At 36.6% G+C, this 23132-nt stretch overlaps 1 protein-coding gene across 2 annotated transcripts in view; it reads left to right on the top strand.

The window, feature by feature from the left end:
• The window catches only part of STAB2 (stabilin 2), a 324351-nt gene that overhangs the window by 20876 nt on the left and 280343 nt on the right, over positions 1 to 23132 (top strand). For both annotated transcript variants that reach the window (XM_053716971.1, XM_053716970.1), the window contains exons 3-4: positions 1031 to 1146; positions 19958 to 20043. In XM_053716971.1, coding sequence (XP_053572946.1) covers positions 1031 to 1146; positions 19958 to 20043 — 202 coding nt within the window. The remainder of the gene's footprint in view (positions 1 to 1030; positions 1147 to 19957; positions 20044 to 23132) is intronic.

The following is a 23132-nucleotide window of genomic DNA, read 5'->3' as shown; positions in this document are numbered from 1 at the left end:
ATCCGGATACAAATAAATGGTAACTGAATTAAATCAATAACTCTCAATAAAACGGAACAGCACAGGCACTTTTTTAAGATGTAGTAGAACCCCATGACGTGTCAAACCGTATGTCCACAAATTCTCTACAGTCACATTATCTGCATTGGGTTGGCATTATAATGACTACTGGATGGATTAATTATTAGATATATAATTATAATCATTGGGTTGGCATTAGAATGACTACTAGATGTAATAATTATAAGATATATGATTAGAATCATGAGAAGGGATATATCTTCAGCTAGAGTAAACCACTTGTGCAATATCTATGGTATTTTATGCACTCAGGAATCCAGTTTGGTGTTTTTACTTATCTAATAATATAATTGTCTGAGTGTTGGGGCTGAGCAATTGTCCGTCTGAGTAATAGGGTTTAGTTTATGTAAAAAATAAACAAAGGCGAGAAGGTAATGGCTACAGAAACATGGTTTGCTGGCAAATAAGTCAGCTTTTAAGTGCCTTCGACAGACATGCAGTGTAGTCAATCAGTGAAGACTCCTAAATAACTTCACGGGAGTGAGCACAATGTTATCTATATGACACGTGAACTAGCACAGTCTAACTGTGAAAAACTTTCAAAATGCTCTGAGCTAGGAGGCGGTTTTTAACTGTTTAGAAATCAGTTTGAGCCTAGCTAGGTTTAGCTTTTCAAAAATACCACCAAGGGAACAAAGCAAATTTGATGATAAAAGTAAATTGGAAAGTTGTTTAAAATTGCCTGCCCTATCTGAATCATGAAAGTTTAGTTTTGACTTTACTGTCCCTTTAAACAACCTGCCCGTGCATGCATTTGCGCTCACACATACTCTCATGAATACATTCCATCTCAAAGAAGTGCAAACACACAATTAATACTTACTTGTTCTGGCCTCTGAGATAGGGAGATTTATACATTTTAATTATTTTTTTTTAATATTTGTCACTTTGTAATGAATATGAGTTCATAAGGATGATCAATACAAAGTTGTGTCTTTTTTTTATATAGATATTCTCTGGATATTAATAAAATCTCTCTCTCTCTTCCTGGCTGTCGACACACGTGTGTAAAAGAAAGTATACAGCCATTGTGTTGCCCTGGGTATTGGGGTCCAGACTGTATGGGTAAGTAGGGGCATGTGGTCAGGGAAGTTATCATTTGATAATTGTAAAACTATTTAGAATTAGTTTTGTAAGAAAATACCTCTAAACAAGTATATGTACATATGCCTATATAATGTAATAGAATTATCAGCTTATGACCTTGGAACTCATTGAATACTATTTGATATTCTTCTATCTATATACCCAATATTTTGTTCTTTATTTTAAATCAGTGATTCTCAACTCCATTCTTCATGTTCCCCTAACAGGCTACATTTTCATGATTTCTTAACTAGAGCACAGGTGAAATAATCAGCTAATCAATAACAATGGTAACATGATAACTAACCTGTTCTCACCCATCAGCTGATTATTTCACCTGTGATCTAGTTTAGATTTTATGAAAATCTGGCCTGTTAGGGGTATTTGAGGACTGGAGTTTAGACACACTGTTTTAAATTATACATAAATATATTAACCCCTTAACGACCGACGACGTACAGGGTACGTCCTACAAAAAACTGTTGTTAATGACCGACGTACCCTGTACGTCGTCAGGGGATTCAAGCGGTGGAAGCCATCCTGATCGCTTCCAGGCGCTTTCATGTTATTGCAGTGATGCCTCAATATTGAGACATCCTGCAATAACATTTTTTAGGCATCCAATGCAGAGAGAGCCACTCTGTGGCCCTCTCTGCATCTGCTAGCGATGGTGCTGATCGTTGGTGGGTGGGAGCCATTGCAGGGAGGCGGGTGGGCGGCCATCGCTGGAGGATATCCGGCAGAGGGGGGCGGGATCACGTGCGGGGGCTCCAGGAGCGCGCATGAGAGCGCCCACGGGGGCGGTACCAGGTGGGAACGCTACACTATGAGACAAACTGTTAAGGGAAGGAGGGAGAGAGGAGGAGGGAAATTGTATCTAGGTTATTGAGGGGGGGGACAGCTACACTACAGAAAAATTGTGTTTTTATTTTTATTTAAAAAAATAAAAGCTAATTATATGGCAAACTGGGTATTGTCTGCCCAAGATAGCTGCAAATAGGTAGAGGGGGGAGTGTTAGAGAGCTGTTTGGGGGGGTCAGGGAGGTTGGGAGCTAAGGGGGGATCCTTCAAGGCAAAATATATATTTATTTATTTTTATTGTTTTTTAAAAAACCTTTTATTTTTGTACTGGCAGACTTTCTGCCAGTACTTAAGGTGGCGGGGACAATTGTGGGGTGGGGGAGGGAAGAGAGCTGTTTGCAAGGGATCAGGGGATGGGTGTTAGGTGGGAGGCTGATCTCTACACTAAAGCTAAAATTAACCCTACAAGCTCCCTACAAGCTACCTAAGTAACCCCTTCACTGCTGGGCATAATACAAGTGTGGTGCACAGCGGCATTTAGCGACCTTCTAATTACCAAAAAGCAATGCCAAAGCCATATATGTCTGCTATTTCTGAACAAAGGGGATCCAAGAGACGTATTTACAACCATTTGTGTCATAATTGCACAAGCTGTTTGTAAATAATTTCAGTGAGAAACCTAAAGTTTGTGAAAAAAAATAGTGAAAAAAAAAAATATTTAATCGCATTTGGCGATGGTGGCATGAAATATACCAAAATGGGCCTAGATCAATACTTTGGGTTGTCTACTACACTACACTAAAGCTAAAATTAACCCTACAAGCTCCCTAATTAACCCCTTTACTGCTGGACATAATACACTGGTGGTGCGCAGCAGCATTTAGCCGCCTTCTAATTACCAAAAAGCAACGCCAAAGTCATATATGCCTGCTATTTCTGAACAAAGGGGATCCCAAAGAAGCATTTACAACCATTTGTGCCATAATTTCACAAGCTGTTTGTAAATAATTTCAGTTAAAAACCTAAAGGTTGTGAAAAAAATTGTGAAAAAGTGAACAATTTTTTTTTATTTTATCGCATTTGGCGGGAAAACGGTGGCATGAAATATACCAAAATGGGCCTAGATCAATACTTTGAGTTGTCTACTAAAAATATATATATACATGTCAAGAGATATTCAGGGATTCCTGACAGATATCAGTGTTCCAATGTAATTAGCGCTAATTTTGAAAAAAAGTGGTTTGGAAATAGCAAAGTGCTACTTGTATTTATGGCCCTATAACTTGCAAAAAAATCAAAGAAGATGTAAACATTGGGTATTTCTAAACTCAGGACAAAATTTAGAAATTATTTACCATGGTTGTTTTCTGGTGGTTGTAGATGTGTAACAGATTTTGGGGGTCAAAGTTTGAAAAAGTGTGTTTTTTTCATCATATTTTATAAAAAAAATTATAGTAAATGATAAGATATGATGAAAATAATGGTATCATTAGAAAGTCCATTTAATGGCAAGAAAAACGGTATATAATATGTGTGGGTATAATAAATGAGTAAGAGGAAAATTACAGCTAAACACAAACACTGCAGAAATATAAAAATAGCCTTGGTCCCAAACGGACAGAAAATTGAAAAGTGCTGTGGTCACTAAGGGGATAAAGGGATACTAAACCCACATATAGAGCATGCAATTTTAAGCAACTTTCTGTTACTCCTGTTATCATTTCTTTCTTTGTTCTCTTGCTATCTTTATTTTTTTTAAAAAGCAGGAATGTAAAGCTTAGGAGTCAAATTTAAATTTTGACTATACTATCCCTTTAAGTAATGGTAATGAACCCCTGCATCACTAGGCATGATAAAGTGTTTTTTTCCCAGTGAGGGTTCTCATAAACAGTTATTGGTTGGTCATTAATCTAACAAAGGTAATAACCATCTTAATGTATTTACTAAAAGGGAGACTATAGGCTCCAAAAGAGCACTTATACTCTGAAGACTACATACACACACTACCCCTCAAATGAAAAAAAGGCATTCTCCTATTTTAAATCAGATTGTTGTCGTCTCTTGAACCTCTAGGTAGCTGATGATTACTATAGGATTGGCATTCACCTATATACCGCGTCTAAAAGAGACCTTATTCTCCTCATATGACCAACAAAAGGAGGAATCTTACTCCCAGGTGGCTATTAGGTGATTATTATTACAAAATCAATCACAAGATAGAACCATATCTAGGTGGATGGGGTAGCTCTCTCACCCCCTACAATACATCTGAGACTAATTTAAAAGAGGCAGTCTTCTTTAAATAAGTTGTTCTTTCAGCTGAAATATTATTATTATTATTATTATTATTATTATTAAAGCAATGTAAAATATTTCACAACATTAGGTCTATATTGGAAGTTTCAGAACACAAAGAAGACGCTTACACTCTATTCATATAATTATACCATAAGACACAGCAGTTGATAGAGAGCTCCCCCTTTGGAATACATGGTTCCATGTTCCTGTAGCTTTCATAAATTTAATAAGATTATTGATCAGCTGCTATTCTATATTTAAGCAAATTTACTCATGCATTGTCAAGACCTTTGTGGGTATTGAACCCAGGACAGCCAGCTTGTAGTGGTGATTGTTACCTCTGAGCCACAGGTTAGCTTTAGCTTCTGCTCTATTTTTCTTACCTGCTCTTTTGTTTTTACTCTTTGGCTCCACCTGCCTGCCAGCTGTGGTAGATCAGCAATCAGCTACTGCTATAAATATTCTGCATTTCCTGTGCTCCAGGCCCATTTGTTGGACTTGCACTTAGGAATTGTGATTTTTTTCCCTATGGCCATTTTGCTTGAGCCTGACTACACTTTTTTTACTTGCTGATTATAAACCTCATTGCCAGGCTGTGTATCAACTTCCTACCTGTGACAACTATTTTCTTGGACTACCTCTTTGTGCCTCAATGCCCGCCTGTTGCCTAACTTACTTGTTCCACTATGTCCTTGTCAAACCCTCAGTCACTTCTCCACTATGAACTATACCAACGATTGGGAACCCTCCAACTGACGCCAACTATCGGCCAGTAATTAGTGGAGCGTGTACCTTGCTGCAGTACCTTACATGTATGAGTATTTTTCAAACTGTGGATTTTTTGGGGGGTTTTATTAATGCCAGGATCTGTTCTACAATAATATTGATGTTTAATGCAGTGGATGCAAAAGTCTAAAAAATCCTTCTACACAGAGAGGGCTCAGTTGTGAATGGCTAAGACTCAAAATTAAACCCCCCACAGGACATTGGAAGGTTATAAAAGCAATGTAATATTGATGAAAATTGTTCTTTTTCAACTCCCCCCACAACTGAAGCTGTAGCACATACTGCATACCTGAGGAAGATGCTGTTTTTCAAACTATGCAACATGCTAGAGAGTGCTTAGATCAGTGCAGGAGTTGATTTAACTCTGGACCTGTCTATAGGAAAGAAGATCAGATATTACTCTACAGACATTTATCAACTTATTTTTGTGGCAATAGACTACTAAATATAATTACTTATCATTTTTCGTAAAGTGTAATTGTATTTGATAGCATTAATTGTCCTTGTACAGTTCATGCTGCTAGTCAATTTAAATACTGCAGTATGTTTAACAGTTCTATAACATAAGTTTTAAGCATTTTATATATACACACTCTATGTTATATATAGAGGTATGTGATTTTATAACAGGGTTTCCTTATTTTGTGATGATTGTGGGGCTATTTATTTATTTTTTAAATATCCTACTTTAAAAATTAAAGGACAGTTTATGAGAATGAAGTCAGGGGTATTGTTTCTGCTTTCAGCTATCTCAAGAAAAAATAGTTTTTCTTCTTATCATTGAAAGTGGATGCAAGCTTGAAAAACACTAGAGGAAATCAGTTCCTTCCTGTTCCAGCAGAAAAAGCTGATTAGCAAAAGTATTCAGCCTCCAGCCTCTAATGGTGATGACAAAGTAGATTCACACATATCCTCTGTACTTCCTCACAAGATAATAACTTTTATTTCAGTTTGTACCTTGTTGAAAGGCACTTACATTTGTGATTAAGATGAGAGATAAAGGTAACCATGATTTTTTTTATCATAGAACACATTTTCTCAAAAGAGAAAAATTGTAGAGGGCGCTATACTAGAATGTGCTAAACAAACAGGAATGGTCAACACTAAAATAAAATGGAAAAATGTGAAATAAAGTGTTTCTTATAGTGTAGTGGAGAGTCCACAAGTCTGCTCTTCTTCTGGTGGATTGGGCTTGCAAGGATGATCTACTAGTGAAACAAAGAAAAGCGCTATATGGTGAAGAAATCGTAATGGTCTATGCGAAATGATTACTCACATAAAAGTTTGCACTGTAAAGTAGTGCAATCAGTGTAGGCTGGGCTTTAAAGTCTCCAGTTGACTTTGTGCCAGGTGGTCTCTCAGAATATAAGGGAAAATTTTGATTCTTGTAGTTAAGTGTTCTTGTCCTTTTCATGTCGGGCTTCTCACAAAATCTGCTTGTCATCTATTTGTATTTACTCTTCAGTTGCCATTCATTGGTTTAAGCAACTGGTTCCTTTAATCTGATGCAGATGATGTCATAATCATTCCCAGATAAAATCCAAGTGCAAAAGAAAATGAAAGGTCTAATATGGTTAGCTTTCATAAAGTTGCAAATAATTACTTTATATACACACACACACATCAATCTATACAATATATATATACACACACATCAATCTATACAATATATATATACACACACACACATCAATCTATACAATATATATATACACACACACACACATCAATCTATACAATATATATATATATATACACACATTTTTATATACATACATATATTTTTATATATATACACACACACATATATATATATGCACATATACATACAAACACATACATACACACATACAGTATGTGTGTATATATATATATATATATATATATATATATATATATATATATATATGTGTGTGTGTATATATATATATATATACACAGTATCTGTGTATGTGTGTGTGTATATATATATATATATATATATATATATATATATATATATGTATATATTGTGTGTGTGTATATATATATATATAGTAATATTTTTCACAGTTTAAAGTCCTGTAACTTGCAGATTTGAGATTTTTCATTTTTCTTCTATTATCAATTTACTTCTTTCTCTGGGTTTCCTTAGTTGAAAAGCATACCTAGGTAGACTCAGAAACCACAATTTACTACTGGGAGCTAGCTGGTAATTGGTGATTGCATAGAGATATATCTTGTCATTGGCTCACCCAGTGTTTCCAGTTAGGTCCCAGTAGTGCATTGCTGCTCTTTAGCTATATTTTTAACCCTTTATAAGAGTTATGCACATTGTCATATGTATTTAATAATGCACTAATACATACTGGAACACACTGGAACATTTTATCTTTTGCAATTTTATGTCTACAAAACTTTTTTCATACGAAGACACTATTAGTTCAAGTGTTGCATATAGATAACGTTGTGCTCACTCCTGTGGAGTTATGCATAACTTAATGGAAGCAAAATATATTCATAGAAAGAGTAAAACATGGCAGACAGTTTATTCAATATTGATGATGAGTGATGACTGCCTTATATGTTTGAATGTGTGTTTTTTTTTTTTACCATTTAAAGGAACATAAAAGAGAAAAAGGGAAAATTATTTTATATGTTAGAGCAATGTATTACTGCACTGTTGCTTAATCTCTGTATAGTTGCCCATCTGAGACTGCATATGTATTTTGTAATTAATTGTTAATTTTTCTATGCTGTGCTACCGATCTGGAAATCTTTTAATGGACTATATAAGCTATTTCCTTAAATTTTTAAACTTCTCCTAGAGATCATATGATATAACACAATCTTTTGTTCAAAGATTTCCTCTTGGAAATGATGTCATAGTGAAAGTTTGTTATTACTGGAAGCAAGCTGAATTAATCACATAGAGTATTTTACAAAACCTTTAGAAGAGATGTGTGAAGTGTTTTTCACAAGGTTTACAAATTAGAAGTAATCCAAACAATTAGAAAACCATTAAACAAAACTGTCCTGAACAAGTGAATAAAGGGGTGTGCTCTATTATTTCATGTAGGCTGCCCCTCATTCAAGATCAGGATGTATAACTAAAAGCAGCCCCCCTGCTAACTGATTGCAACTAACAGGATTCTTGCTCCCATTGGTTCTGTAGAAAATAAAACAGCATTTTAATCTGTTTCAAAAGATAAAACAGCAAGATATTATTAAAACATAACATTCATCCATCCCGCAATATTGGAAATTGGCAAACAGTGTTTTAAAAAAACAAAAACAACTCCCATAACATTTTATGCCCAACAAATGTAATCAAGAACACATGTACCAATGTTGGTAACATACATACATTGCTGCCATATTGGAAGTTTACAAAATACTAAAAAAAAACTATTAAATTTGCTTCAATGTTGCAAGAAAATGTGCATAAACAAATTGTATAGTGAAAAAAAAAGACTGAAAAAAGATAAATTATTTGTGTACCCACTATATATAAAATGAGAAAAATGTGTGTAATAAACATAAAATATAAGATATTAATGTGCCATGGGATCTCTATGCAAACAGTAATTAAAGGGACAGTCTACAATATAATTTGTATTGTTTAAAAAGATCGATAATCCCTTTATTACCCATTCCCCAGGTTTGCATAACCAACACAGTTATATTAATACACTTTTTACCTCTGTGATTACCTTGTATCTCAGCCTCTTCTGACAGCCCTCTGATCACATGACTTTTTAGTTATCTATTGACTTGCATTTTAGCCAATTAGTGCTGATTCTTAAAGGGACATAAAACCCACATTTTTTCATTAATGATACTGATAGAACATACAATTTTAAACAACTTTCCAATTTACTTCTGTTATCAAATTTTCTTTATTTTCTTGTTATCCTTTGTTGAAAAGCTTAGATGTAAGCTCATGAGTGTGCACGTGTCTACAGTACTATATGGCAGCAGTTTTGCAACATTGTTATACATTAGCAGGAGCAATAGATGTCAGCACTATTTCCTGTCATGTATTTCTTCAGCCATGTGCACGCTACCTACCTAGGCATCCCTTCAACAAAGAATAGCATGAGAACGAAGAAAAGTTGCAGTAAATTGGAAACTTTTTTTTAAATTGTATTCTCTATCTAAATAATGAAAGAAAAATTTGGGCTTTAATGTCCCTTTAAATAACTCCACGGGCGTGAACACAATGTTATCTATATGGCCCGCATGAACTGGCAGTCTCCTGTTGTGAAAAACAAATAAAAAAGCATGTGATAAGAGGCTGTTTGTAGTGGCTTAGAAAAAGGCAGAAATTTAGAGGTTTAAATGTTATAAAGTATGATAATATAACAATGTTGGTTGTGCAAAGCTGGGGAATGGGTAGTAAAGGCGTTATCTATCTTTTAAACAATAACAATTCTAGTGTTGACTGTCCCTTTAAATAGTGGTGTGCTATACTAATGTAGATGACATTTGGATCAACAAAAAAGTATTTAAATGTGCCATGTAATACCGTTTGATAGACAATACTGAGAGTCATATTGAAAAGATCATGTGTATTTGAAAGAGGAATAACGGTTTGTAATATTTTATTTTTGTATTATTCTTTATTGGGGTTACAGGTAATAATCTGACAAAGCATACAAACATTTATAATATAGTACCATTTCACTTGTGCTCATTTTTGCAATGTCATATGACTTTTTCAGGGTCCTTAAAAAAGAGAAACATAAACATGTTGGAAGCCGTTTGGCTACTGTAAAGTCCTTAAATATCCGTGATCTTCTTATATGGCTGATGAGCGGACAAGTAACCCAGTTTTATAACTTTAAACTGCATTATTAATAACAAAATACATTACATAAGAAAACATCAACAAAATTTAAAAAAAAAAAGTCTTTTTAGATTATGTCTTAAAGGTCTTCATCACATACAATAAATCTTTGAGGAAAAGTGGTCCTAACTTATAAATGGAAGATATTATCCCCTTAGAATTCTATTAATGTTTTGGTTACACTAAGTTAAGTATTTTGTTTGTGAAAGTCTCCCAATAAAATACAATGGAGCCGATTTAATATGCTCCTGCTCCTTAACTGTATCTGTCGCCTCTGAGCGGCGTAAAGCAATCAACCCGATCCTATACGATCGGGTTGATTGACATCCCCTGCTAGCGGCCAATTGGCCACAAATCTGCAGGGGGCGGCATTGCACAAGCAGTTCACCAGAAAACAAATAAAGAAAGCTAGGCTAAAAGTGTTTGACGGTGAATGGAAATTAAAAAAATATACTGAAAAGGAAATTACTAGATATGAGCACAAATTGGACAAAGCATTGGTCATGGAAAAATGTTTTTCATTTCATCCAAGGTTAGTTGAACCCTTAGTTTCCTATTTTCCTTATTTCATTTTGGGAATGTCTTCAGTGGTTTAAACTTATATAAAGTTAAAGTAGTAGTTTGTAATACTACTGATACTGCTACAGCAGCAGCACAAATGAAGAATTTGTTTCCATTTTTTTGGGGGGTCAGGATTGTTAAGAACAAAAGTAAAGCTTATAGTTACTGGCTAACATAGGAATCAATCAATTGATGAGGACATTTCTGTATCACTATTTAATTGTGTAAAACTGTAAATTTGAAGCCTCTTCCACTGTAGAAAAGCATTTTGTGCATAAAAAAGGGGTGTATTTGTCCATTTCTTTATTTGTTATAGAGGCTGATCATTTAGCGTTTTCAAATGGATAAAAAGAATATAGCAAAATTAGTGATTTATTTTAAATTTCTTGGAATCTGAATGTACATGTCTAGAAATGATTACAATGAAGGATTCTAAGACATGGCATTTTTTTTATTTTACAGCTTTTGCTTAAAATGATGGTAAATAAACATTTTCAAAATAGGCATGTTTAATCTATATGCTATCCCCACCTAGATCGCAGACATTATTTATGTACATTATAATTACTTTTTAAAATATTATAGTGTATATCCTGCCATCGTTTTATAGTCCCTCCCTTCCCGCGATTTGGTTTACACAGAAGTTTTTGCCTGTGTGCAATGTCTCTTTTGCATAGGGAGTGAGCACACATTCTTTTCACTTAGCCATAAAAACAAACATTTAATTTATTTTATTATTTTTATATATACATATTTAGACATGCATATACACATATCTCTATGTTAAAGCACTTTGCCTGCCTTATTTTCCTAGAAGCACTGAAATTCATGCTAGAACATTACACAGATTTTCCAGAAAGGTTTATTAGTTTTCTTATAGAAATAACAAAATATTTTTTGACCCACAATTACTTTGTGATTGGGGGGATTTACTACCTCCAAAGATGTGGCACGGCTATGGGGGGCAAAATGTGCCCCCTCCTATGCAAATTTGTATATGGGATACTTTAAAATCAGCCACATCTTTGGAGGAGACTGTCCCCTCAAACACAACATCATAACATATGGAAGGTTTATAGATGACTTGATCTTAATTTATAAAGATGACCAAGTAACAACAATTCCCTAGCTTATAGCACATCTCAATCAAAACAATTTCAACCTGTTATGCACACACAAGACTGATGAATCGAGTATAGAGTATCTTGACCTGTATCAACAACATGATAATAACAATAATATCATTACCTCCAATTATAGCAATCCCCTTTCCAGAAACACCATATTGAGAGCGGACACTTGCCATGCACCTCATATGAGGAAGTGAACACCTAAAGGCCAATTTTTTCGCTTACGCAGGAATTGTTCCACACTAAAATCATATAAGCAAGAGGTCAAGATACTATCCAACAAATTGATAGCCAGAGGCTATAATAAATCTGCACTTAACAACATCAATACACAGGTAGCAAAAATGGACAGAAATACTTTACTAAACAAGACTGTAAACAATTCCAACATTAACAAAAATAAGAAAGCAAACAAAGACAAACACAAAAACATGACATACATGAATACACACTTATTGGACACAGATGAAATATACTTTAAAACCAAATATAGTATACAATTTTACAACATCTGTGGTATAATAAGAAAGTACCTACCAGTCCTTAATGGAGACCCCACATTAAAATTTATATTGGATAACAAAGTAAGGTATGTAGCTACTAACATCGGAGATGTAGTAAAGAAAAAATTCAACAGTTAGGAACTTAGACAAGTGAACTGGATTACCCCAACCATTGGCTTTTTTTAAGTGTGGACATATTCCATCCAAAAGCTGTGCTTACACAAACAAAAGCAAAGTATTCACCTCAACACAAATGGGAAAATAATTCAACATACAAAAGAGAATCAATTGCACATTCAAATTTTTGATCTACTTAGTAACTTGCAAACAATGTCACCTTCAATATGTGGGCATAACCATACGCCCATTGAAAGATAGGATCAGGGATCACCTTATTTCCATAGAGGAGGAAATACCCAAAGCACCAATAGCAAAACAATTCCAAACATATCAAGCTTGTATCTCCTACTTTTCATTCATATGCATAGAACAGATAGAAAAAGACCCCTGGGAGGGGATAGACTGAAAAATCTACTAAAAAGAGAGGTCTACTGGATCTTCACGCTAGCAACTAGAAAACCTCTAGGCATTTATAGGAGATTTGATATAAACCTCTTTGTGGAGTAAGTCCCTCTCACAACTTCCGACCATTATTCAACTACTAATTTCACTCTACTATCCATGCAGCCATACCAAATTAAGTTCTGACCTTATTACATCCTACAGGTTGCAACATAACCCCTCCATTTGCTATACCTACCAACACTCTACCATTACACAATAGATATTAGGTGTACTAAATTAGATAGAAACTATATATGTGTCTCTACCCACCCACTAAATCTTTGTACCTAAGAAGTAAAAGAAAGAAAATTTGATCTCAACATGAATAATGCCCTAGTCCTGTGGCCTCCAATTATATATTCTAACATAACTGAGGCCTAATCACTTAGCTATAGGACCTGAGCATTTCACGGGATCACACTAAGTGTTAACAGATCATTTTTAATGTAATCTTGTATATCCTTTTAACCCCAATATTGCTTTAATTATCTGTTTTTCTTTTCTCATATTCTTGTATCACACATTTTCTTAAATAACTTCTATTACTTAAAATTTACATTCTTATAATAATAAGCATTAGTTTTCTACAGATTGCCAAAATCTAGCAGTGTAAATGAGCTTTTTTTTATTAAAAAATAATATTGTCTAGCAATACATAGTTTGTAACAACAATATGTATAGTGTTATATGTTTAGAAAAATGTAATTTCTATTATGCCATCTAGTTAGATATCATAGCACCTTTATACTCCATTTGAGCCTATCTCCTCCCCAAATGGGGGAACACCGACCTCCTATTGGCCAACACACAGTACTTAGGCTCACCTGGAGTATCAGGTAACTATCTCTGATGAAGCGCATGTGCGAAACGCGTCAGATAGAAGAAGCCTTGTCTACCTGTTGTCTCCTACCTGAATAAACCAACGTTTGCACTTGCATCTTGGCTCCGGTAACCTCCTTTCTTCATAGAATGTAAATGTATACATTGTTGCAAACACTGCTGTTCTGTAGTGTTCAACATTGTATAAAATTGTGAAAAATCTTGTTATAAACAATGTTACCTTATAGTGCTGAGTCTACCCAGATGAAAGATACCAAGAGAACAAACTTAAATTATGATAAATTAGAAAGAGATGTGCATTGCACAGTGATGTGCATTGCTATTACATATGTTCACATTTTCAAAGTGAACATTTTATAAGTGATTCACTAGCAATATAGCAATAGAATTATACAAGAATTGAACAAGGATTGGGCAAGGGGCAAGACACAAGGCAAGTACTTTTGTAATATTATGTTTGATATACCTTACTGTTTTCAAATGCAATTGCTACTGTAATACTGTGTCTTATGTGTTTAACTGGTTCCCTCTTTTGTACAAATGCCTAATATCTTCTTATTCCTTTTTGCTGCCTTTTGTCTCTATAACAAACTGCATTACTCAATTACTCCTTCTCCCTCTCCACCTGCACTGTTTATTAGCCCATCTCTCTTAAACTCACGTTACTTTTGTACTCATGAACTTTACCTATTCCTAAGCACTCTCTCTCCCCCCTGCACCTTGTCTCAAAAGCAGTCTCACTACTGCAAATCTGTATCTCATCTTATGTCACTCTCCCTCTTGCTTCTACTAACTGCTGGCGACATCTCCCCTAATCCTGGTCCCCAACAACTGCCTAGCCGTGCACATCCATGTGTACCATCCCACAGACTCAAAAAACAAAACTCTGACAACTTTACTCACATTCCTCTTGCATTAAAAGCCACTTCCCCTTTCACTTGTGCACTTTGGAACTCTTGCTCTGTTTGCAACAAACTCACTTCTATACATGACCTCTTTATCTCCCACTCCCTCAACCTCCTGGCCCTAACAGAAACCTGTCTCTCTCCCCTAGACACAGCATCCACTGCTGCTCTGTCACATGGGGGTCTCCACTTCAGCCACACTCCTAGGTCTGGTAATAGACAAGGAGGTGGTGTAGGTATTTTACTTTCCTCTCATTGCACCTTTCAACAAATACATCCCATCTCTTCCCTCACATTTTCTTCATTCGAAACCCACATGATTCACTTATTCTCTCCTCTTTCTATACGTGTCACAGTCATATACCGTCCTCCTGGCTCCTCAACTCAATTTCTAGATCACTTGGCTGCATGGCTACCTTATTTCCTTTCCTCAGACACCCCTTCCCTCATTCTTGGTGACTTCAACATCCCTCTTGACAATCCCACTGCCTCCTCTGCAAAACAACTTCTGCAACTCACTTCCTCTTTTGGCTTGTCACAATGGACTGATTCTCCCACTCACAAAGATGGTCACTCCCTTGATCTGATCTTTAGCTATCGATGCACCCTCTCAAACTTCACAAACTCCCCCTTTCCTCTTTCTGACCACCATCTCCTTACTTGCAACATATCATCCCTCCCTACAACTCTCCCTCCTTCTGCTCCTCACACCAAACTTCACAGAAGCATTACGTCATTAGATCAACAACAGCTTTCTAATTCCATCAAACCTCTCCTCTCATCCTTCTCCTACTTTTCATGCCCTGACCAATCTATCTGCCACTATAATTCCACCCTTACATCCGTCCTTGACAATCTCGCCCCTCTTACCATAGCTCGGAAATCAAACACTCATCCTCAGCCCTGGCATACTCCTCTGACACGATACCTACGCAGATGTTCCCGTACTGCTGAGCGGCACTGGAGAAAATCTAGGAGTTCAGCTGATTTTCAACACTACAAATTTATCTTGAACTCCTACTACTCTGCCCTTAATTTCCATAAGCAACACTACTTCTCTACTCTTTCTTCAAACCCAAAACGTTTGTTCTCCGCTTTCAATACTCTTCTCCGCCCTCCCCCACCTCCTAATACAACTTCTCTGTCAGCTCAAGACTTTGCCAACCACTTCAATAACAAAATCAACTCCATCAGAAATGAAATCAGCTCTCAACATAATTCCATTCCCTCACCCCCTCAAATGCTCTCAATCAACCACAACCCACATAACCTTAAACTTAGCTCATTCTCCCCTGTTACTGAGGAAGAAGTTTCGGCACTTATACTGCGCTCTCACCTCACTACCTGTCCCCTTGACCCTATCCCCTCACAGCTACTCCCCTCCCTCTCTGCCACCCTTACCCCTATACTCACACACACTTTCAACCTCTCCTTCAGCACCGGTATATTTCCCTCATCGCTGAAACATGCACTGGTCACACCTATCCTCAAAAAACCTTCCCTTGATCCTACCTCCCCATCCAACTACCGCCCTATTTCCCTCCTCCCTCTTTCATCAAAGCTTCTCGAAAAACTAGCTTATGCACGCCTTTCCCATTTCCTTACAATAAACTCCCTCCTTGACCCATTGCAATCTGGATTTCATCCCCATCACTCCACAGAAACAGTAATTGTTAAGGTTACCAATGACCTACTTACAGCAAAATCAAAAGGCCACTTTTCTCTGCTTATTCTCCTTGATCTGTCCGCAGCCTTTGACATTGTTGACCACCCTCTCTTGCTCCAAACCCTCCAATCCTTTGGCATATGTGACACAGCCCTCTCGTGGCTCTCTTCCTACCTGTCAAACCGTACCTTTAGTGTAGCCTTCTCTGGGGCCTCCTCTGCCCCGTCACCACTTTCTGTCGGAGTACCGCAAGGCTCTGTCCTCGGTCCCCTTCTCTTCTCAATCTACACGTCATCACTAGGTTCCCTAATAAAGTCCCATGGTTTACAATATCATTTGTATGCCGACTACACCCAAATCTACTTCTCTGCACCAGACCTTTCTCCTTCCTTGCTAACCTGTGTCACTAACTGTCTTTCTCACATCTCCAACTGGATGTCCTCTCACTACCTCAAGCTAAATCTCTCCAAAAACTGAGCTCCTTATTTTCCCCCCTTCTTCAAAACTCTCCACCCCCAATCTCTCTAACTGTCGACAACTCCATCATTACCCCTACCCCACATGCCCGATGTCTCGGGGTCACATTTGACTCAGATCTTTCTTTCACTCCTCACATTCAGTCTTTGGCTAAAGCCTGCCGCTTCCACCTTAAAAACATCTCTAAAATTAGACACTTCCTTACACAAGACACAACTAAGATTTTAATCCACTCTCTCATCCTGTCCCGCCTCGATTACTGCAACTCTGTCCTCTCTGGTCTCCCCACCTACTGCCTAGCTCCTTTAAAATCCTTAATGAATGCCTCTGCCAGACTCATCTTCCTTACAAGTCACTCTTCATCTGCTGCACCTCTCTGCCAATCTCTTCACTGGCTTCCTCTTGCCTCTAGGATCAAACACAAAATTCTCACTCTGACATACAAAGCCCTCAACTGCACTGCTCCCCCCTATATCTCAGATCTTGTCTCCAGATACTCTCCTTCCCGTCCCCTTTGCTCTGCTCAAGACCTCCTACTCTGTCACCTCATCACACTCCCGTTTACAGGACTTCTCCAGACTGGCTCCCATCTTGTGGAACTCTCTGCCTCACTCCGCAAGACTCTCTTCTAGTTTTAAAAGCTTCAAGTGCTCCCTAAAGACTCTACTGTTCAGGGATGCATACAACCTACGCTAACCTTACTTTATACCAGTTCCTCTCCTCCATTGCTATCCCCTGAACCCCCCTAGCATGTAAGCTTAAGAGTCCAGCTGTTTGTTGATCACCTTCTCAAGAGCTGACTACAACAGTGCAACTCTTGGCAGGGCCCTCTACCCATTTGATCCCTATAACTGTTTTTTTTGTACTCCGCCTTTGTTAATAGCACTGCAGAATCTGTTGGCGCTCTACAAATAACCAATAATAATAATTGCATGCTGGATTTGAATTATAAAAGTTTGATTTTGTGCTTCATGTTCCTTCAACTAGTTTTAATTACACATATTCTAACAAATTATAGTTCCATAGAACAGCAAAGCCAAAAACAAACCAAGACAATTGTAAAGTTTTTGTATGATATATTCTAATGTATTGGGAGGGGATTTTAGTGGTCCAGAGAAAATATGATTTTTAGAAAAATCATGATAGTGTATTCTAATCATTGATAGCATCTTTTCAATTGATTTATCTCCAAATAATCTCACTGGACATAATAATTCAAAAACCTTTTTAATCCATAGTAAGGGGAAAGAATAATTTTATTGATCTCTATTAAGTAGTTAATTACATGGCAGCTAGTGATGTGGTTAGGTTTGCAGTATTTATTGACGAACCCAACTGCAATACTTACTATAGAGAAGCAGTATAAATTCAGCTCAATGTATTAAGCAGGGTAAGCTGCTTTTGAACCCTTGCAGGACAGGTTCGCACATGTGAGCTTGCTTCCCGCAATGTAAGAAGCAGCGTTTATCAGACCACTGCATTTTACCCTCTCCGCCACCTTTTGTGAGGTAATATTAGGCTGTTACCACTAGCTGTTGCTTATAAGCCTCACCTTTTACTTACCATCAGCTTGTTGTCTTTAAAATCATCACAATAAGATTCTCAAATTTCATAAGCTGGAGTTGACCACAATGTTGCACTTGTTTTCTGTAAATAATGATTTCGGTATTGCCAGTGTGTTTTTCAGTAACTTATGCCATTTACACCCCAACAGCCTAGAATTGTTAACTTCCTAAACAACACAAAATCATTATCCACATTGTTACTTTTCCTTTTCCATAATCCCAAAAAATCTAATTTATGACAAAGAAAAAGTTAATTTGTGGGTTTAGCAATTACATCACAGTTTAAAGTGTCTGTATGTTGATTGGTTCCTTTTAATATTGTATAGTAATGCTTATAGCTAGCGTGTGTACAGCCAACCTGTGACTCAGAACCATAGGGATATGTGTGCGTGTCTTTTTAAGGGATATGAACAGGAGCAGTATTGCTATACTGAATATATGTTTGTTTTTTCAGGGTTATGGATTTAGCTACTTATTAGTGTGAAAAAGCTTATTATTAATTATCTAACTTTAATTGATTGAGCAGGTAGTGTTTGTATCTGAGGTTGCTTCATAATATCTTCCAATATGACATTTGTCAGTGTGTTTTTGTGCATATGCTAAGCCAATGTTACATTGAAAAGGTTTTGAGTACTCTGTAATAATTTGTGTGTTGTCTGAGAGTTTATTATGTCCTTTTAGCTATGGAATTCAGTAAGTAAAACAGGACTGGCTCATGTTAAGTATAGTACCATATTTCATAAAAGTGATCATGAAATAAAAGCTTCCAATAAACAATAAAAATGGCTGATTGTGATTACATCAAGATTAAAATGGACTCATCTGCTTCTGTTAAAATGACACTAATTAATAAATAATAGATCTGCCCATATTTATTACCTTTTTTCAAATATCATTGTTTTAGAGCCTTCTTAGATGAATATATGAGCAAAAAATACATTTGATTGTAGTGTTCAGAATTCTGGCAACAGTTTGAAAGGTATCAGGGATAGTAATTTTATGACTTATTGGGAAAATATTGATAAAGTCAATATAATATCATGGATAATTTGTTAATAAAAAAAAATCAAAACTATACTACACATTTCATAAATAAGCCATATGTGTACATTCTTATTACAATATTAATATACTTGGTTACTCTGGAAAACTGGAATGTTCTATATCCTGGTAAATTTAATTACTTTAACGTAAAGATATTTTGGTTTTCAAGCAGTTATATACTGTATATATACGTTATGTAATACAAATCTGTAGGGGAATACAAAACAATGGCTTCCTCTACAGTCAGTTCTGTATGGTATTTTTCCACTGTGTCATCAGTTTTTTGAGTTGTAAAAGCAACAGACATAATTGATAGCAAATAGGTCAACACAACATTCTTTTTGTTTTCTTTTGTCAGCAAATTGTTGTGTATTGTTTTCAATATTTTAAGAGATTCCCACTTTTTATGCACAATACTGTCTTGTACTGATTAAATATGACAAACAGTTACAAATAAATTAACATCTATACTTTGTAGTTATATATTAATTTAATATAATAAAATAATCTTAAAAAGGTTCTTATTGCATTCTTTCATTTTTATTTTTTTAGTGATTATTTAGAACCATGTGCTTGCCACAAAGTAATCAACTTAACAACATTTCTGTTCTTCTAGCATCCATTTCTCATATTCTAGTAAATGGCATCAATATATCTATTTAAAAAGCATATATCATATCTTCTCACACACAAAGTAGCTCAAATGATTTGCTAAAGAGCTTACTGTCAAGTATATAGATGGCCAGTAGCATATGGTAGTATGTCGAAGGGATGACTTGTTTATAATTAACATTGACTAAGCTTATGCCTGGTCTTTCACAGAATGTCCTGGAGGAGCTGCAACCCCGTGTACCAACAGAGGAACGTGTTCTGATGGAATACAGGGCAACGGAAACTGCACATGTCAGGTATATATGTTTTAAGGATTGTCTGAGCTGTACCATTTTGTTAGGCAGTTTGCAAATGTACATGTTCCAAATGTATATGTATGTGTGTGTGTGTGTATATATATATATATATATATATATATATATATATATATATATATATATATATATATATATATATACATACATAAACACATCTAGAAAAAAATAATATATATAAATATATATATATATATATATATATATATATATATATATATCTTGTTAAGTGTATCCAGTCCCCGGATCATCCATTACTTATGGGATATTAACTCCTCCCCAACAGGAAGTGCAAGAGGATTCACCCAGCAGAGCTGCTATATAGCTCCTCCCCTAACTGCCATTACCAGTCATTCTCTTGCACCCAACGAATAGATAGGATGTGTGAGAGGACTGTGGTGATTATACTTAGTTTCATACCTTCAATCAAAAGTTTGTTATTTTATAATAGCACCGGAGTGTGTTATTCCTTCTCTGGTAGAATTTGAAGAAGAATCTACCTGAGTTTTTCTATGATTTTAGCCGGAGTAGTTAAGATCATATTGCTGTTTCTCGGCCATCTGAGGAGAGGTAAACTTCAGATCAGGGGACAGCGGGCAGATTAATCTGCAAAGAGGTATGTAGCAGATTATTATTTTCTGACAATGGAATTGATGAGAAAATTCTGCCATACCAATATAATGTAAACTCAGCCTTAAATGCAGTAGCAGCAACTGGTATCAGGCTGTCATGTATGTATATTTTACACTTCAGTATTCTGGGGAATGGCACTTCACTGGAATTATACTGTATGCATAAATCTTTAGCCTAATTTGCAGGGACTAGCAACAGGCTTTTTAATAACACTCAATTTATTAATGTTAAACGTTTTTTGCTGGCATGTAAAATCGTTTAATTTTCTGAGGTACTGGGTGAAAAAATGTTTTGGGCACTATTTTTTTTCCACTTGGCAGTCGTTTTATTTAATTTATGACAGTTTACTGATCTCTCTCACTGTTATGTGTGAGGGGGAGGGACCTTTTTTGGTGCTTTTGCTACGCATCAAAAAATTCAGTCAGAAGTTTATTGTCTTCCCTGCATGATCCGGTTCATCTCTACAGAACTCAGGGGTCTTCAAAACTTGTTTTGAGGGAGGTAATCACTCACAGCAGAGCTGTGAGATTGTAGTTGACTGTGATTAAAAAAAAAAAACGTTTTTTTTTTTGTTTTTTTTTCTGCTATCAGGGTTAGTTATCCTTTGCTAATGGGAGCAATCCTTTGCTAAAATTGTGTTTTTTACAAAGATTTGATGCTATAACTTTTCAGTTTATTAATTTTCAACTGTCATAACTTTTTCTGTGCTTCTTATAGGCACAGTACGTTTTCATATTATAGTAAATTACTTGAAAAGTATTTCCAAGTTGCTAGTTTATTTGCTAGTGTGTTAAACATGTCTGATTCAGAGGAAGATATCTGTGCTATATGTGCTAAAGCCAAAGTGGAGCCCAATAGAAATTTATGTACTAACTGCATTGATGCTACTTTAAATAAAAGTCAATCTGTACAAATTGAACATATTTCACCAAACAACAAGGGGAGAGTTATGCCGACTAACTCGCCTCACGTGTCAGTACCTGCATCTCCCGCTCGGGAGGTGCGTGATATTGTAGCGCCGAGTACATCTGGGCGGCCATTACAAATCACATTACAGGATATGGCTACTGTTATGACTGAAGTTTTGGCTAAATTACCAGAACTAAGAGGTAAGCGTGATCACTCTGGGGTGAGAACAGAGTGCGCTGATAATATTAGGGCCATGTCAGACACTGCGTCACAATTTGCAGAACATGAGGACGGAGAGCTTCATTCTGCGGGTGACGGTTCTGATCCAAACAAACTGGATTCAGATATTTCAAATTTTAAATTTAAGCTGGAAAACCTCCGTGTATTACTAGGGGAGGTGTTAGCGGCTCTGAATGATTGTAACACAGTTGCAATACCAGAGAAAATGTGTAGGTTGGATAAATATTTTGCGGTACCGGCGAGTACTGACGTTTTTCCTATACCTAAGAGACTTACTGAAATTGTTACTAAGGAGTGGGATAGACCCGGTGTGCCGTTCTCACCCCCTCCGATATTTAGAAAGATGTTTCCAATAGACGCCACCACACGGGACTTATGGCAAACGGTCCCTAAGGTGGAGGGAGCAGTTTCTACTTTAGCTAAGCGTACCACTATCCCGGTGGAGGATAGCTGTGCCTTTTCAGATCCAATGGATAAAAAGTTAGAGGGTTACCTTAAGAAAATGTTTGTTCAACAAGGTTTTATATTGCAACCTCTTGCATGCATTGCGCCTGTCACGGCTGCAGCAGCATTTTGGTTTGAGTCTCTGGAAGAGACACTTGAATCAGCTCCATTAGATGAGATTACACACAAGCTTAAAGCCCTTAAGTTAGCTAACTCATTTATTTCAGATGCCGTAGTACATTTAACTAAACTTACGGCTAAGAATTCCGGATTCGCCATTCAGGCACGCAGAGCACTGTGGCTAAAATCCTGGTCAGCTGACGTTACTTCTAAATCTAAATTGCTTAATATACCTTTCAAAGGGCAGACCTTATTCGGGCCCGGGTTGAAAGAAATTATCGCTGACATTACAGGAGGTAAAGGCCATTCCCTGCCTCAAGACAGAGCCAAACCTAAGGCTAGACAGTCTAATTTTCGTTCCTTTCGTAATTTCAAAGCAGGAGCAGCATCAACTTCCTCTGCACCAAAACAGGAAGGAGCTGTTGCTCGCTACAGACAAGGCTGGAGACCTAACCAGTCCTGGAACAAGGGCAAGCAGGCCAGGAAACCTGCTGCTGCCCCTAAGACAGCATGAATCGAGGGCCCCCGATCCGGGAACGGATCTAGTGGGGGGCAGACTTTCTCTCTTCGCCCAGGCTTGGGCAAGAGATGTCCAGGATCCCTGGGCGTTAGAGATCATATCTCAGGGATACCTTCTAGACTTCAAATTCTCTCCCCCAAGAGGGAGATTTCATCTGTCAAGGTTGTCAACAAACCAAATAAAGAAAGAGGCGTTTCTACGCTGC

This window comes from Bombina bombina, chromosome 6, assembly GCF_027579735.1.
Source record: "Bombina bombina isolate aBomBom1 chromosome 6, aBomBom1.pri, whole genome shotgun sequence".
Taxonomy (NCBI): domain Eukaryota; kingdom Metazoa; phylum Chordata; class Amphibia; order Anura; family Bombinatoridae; genus Bombina; species Bombina bombina.
This window is presented reverse-complemented; position numbering and strand designations above follow the sequence as displayed.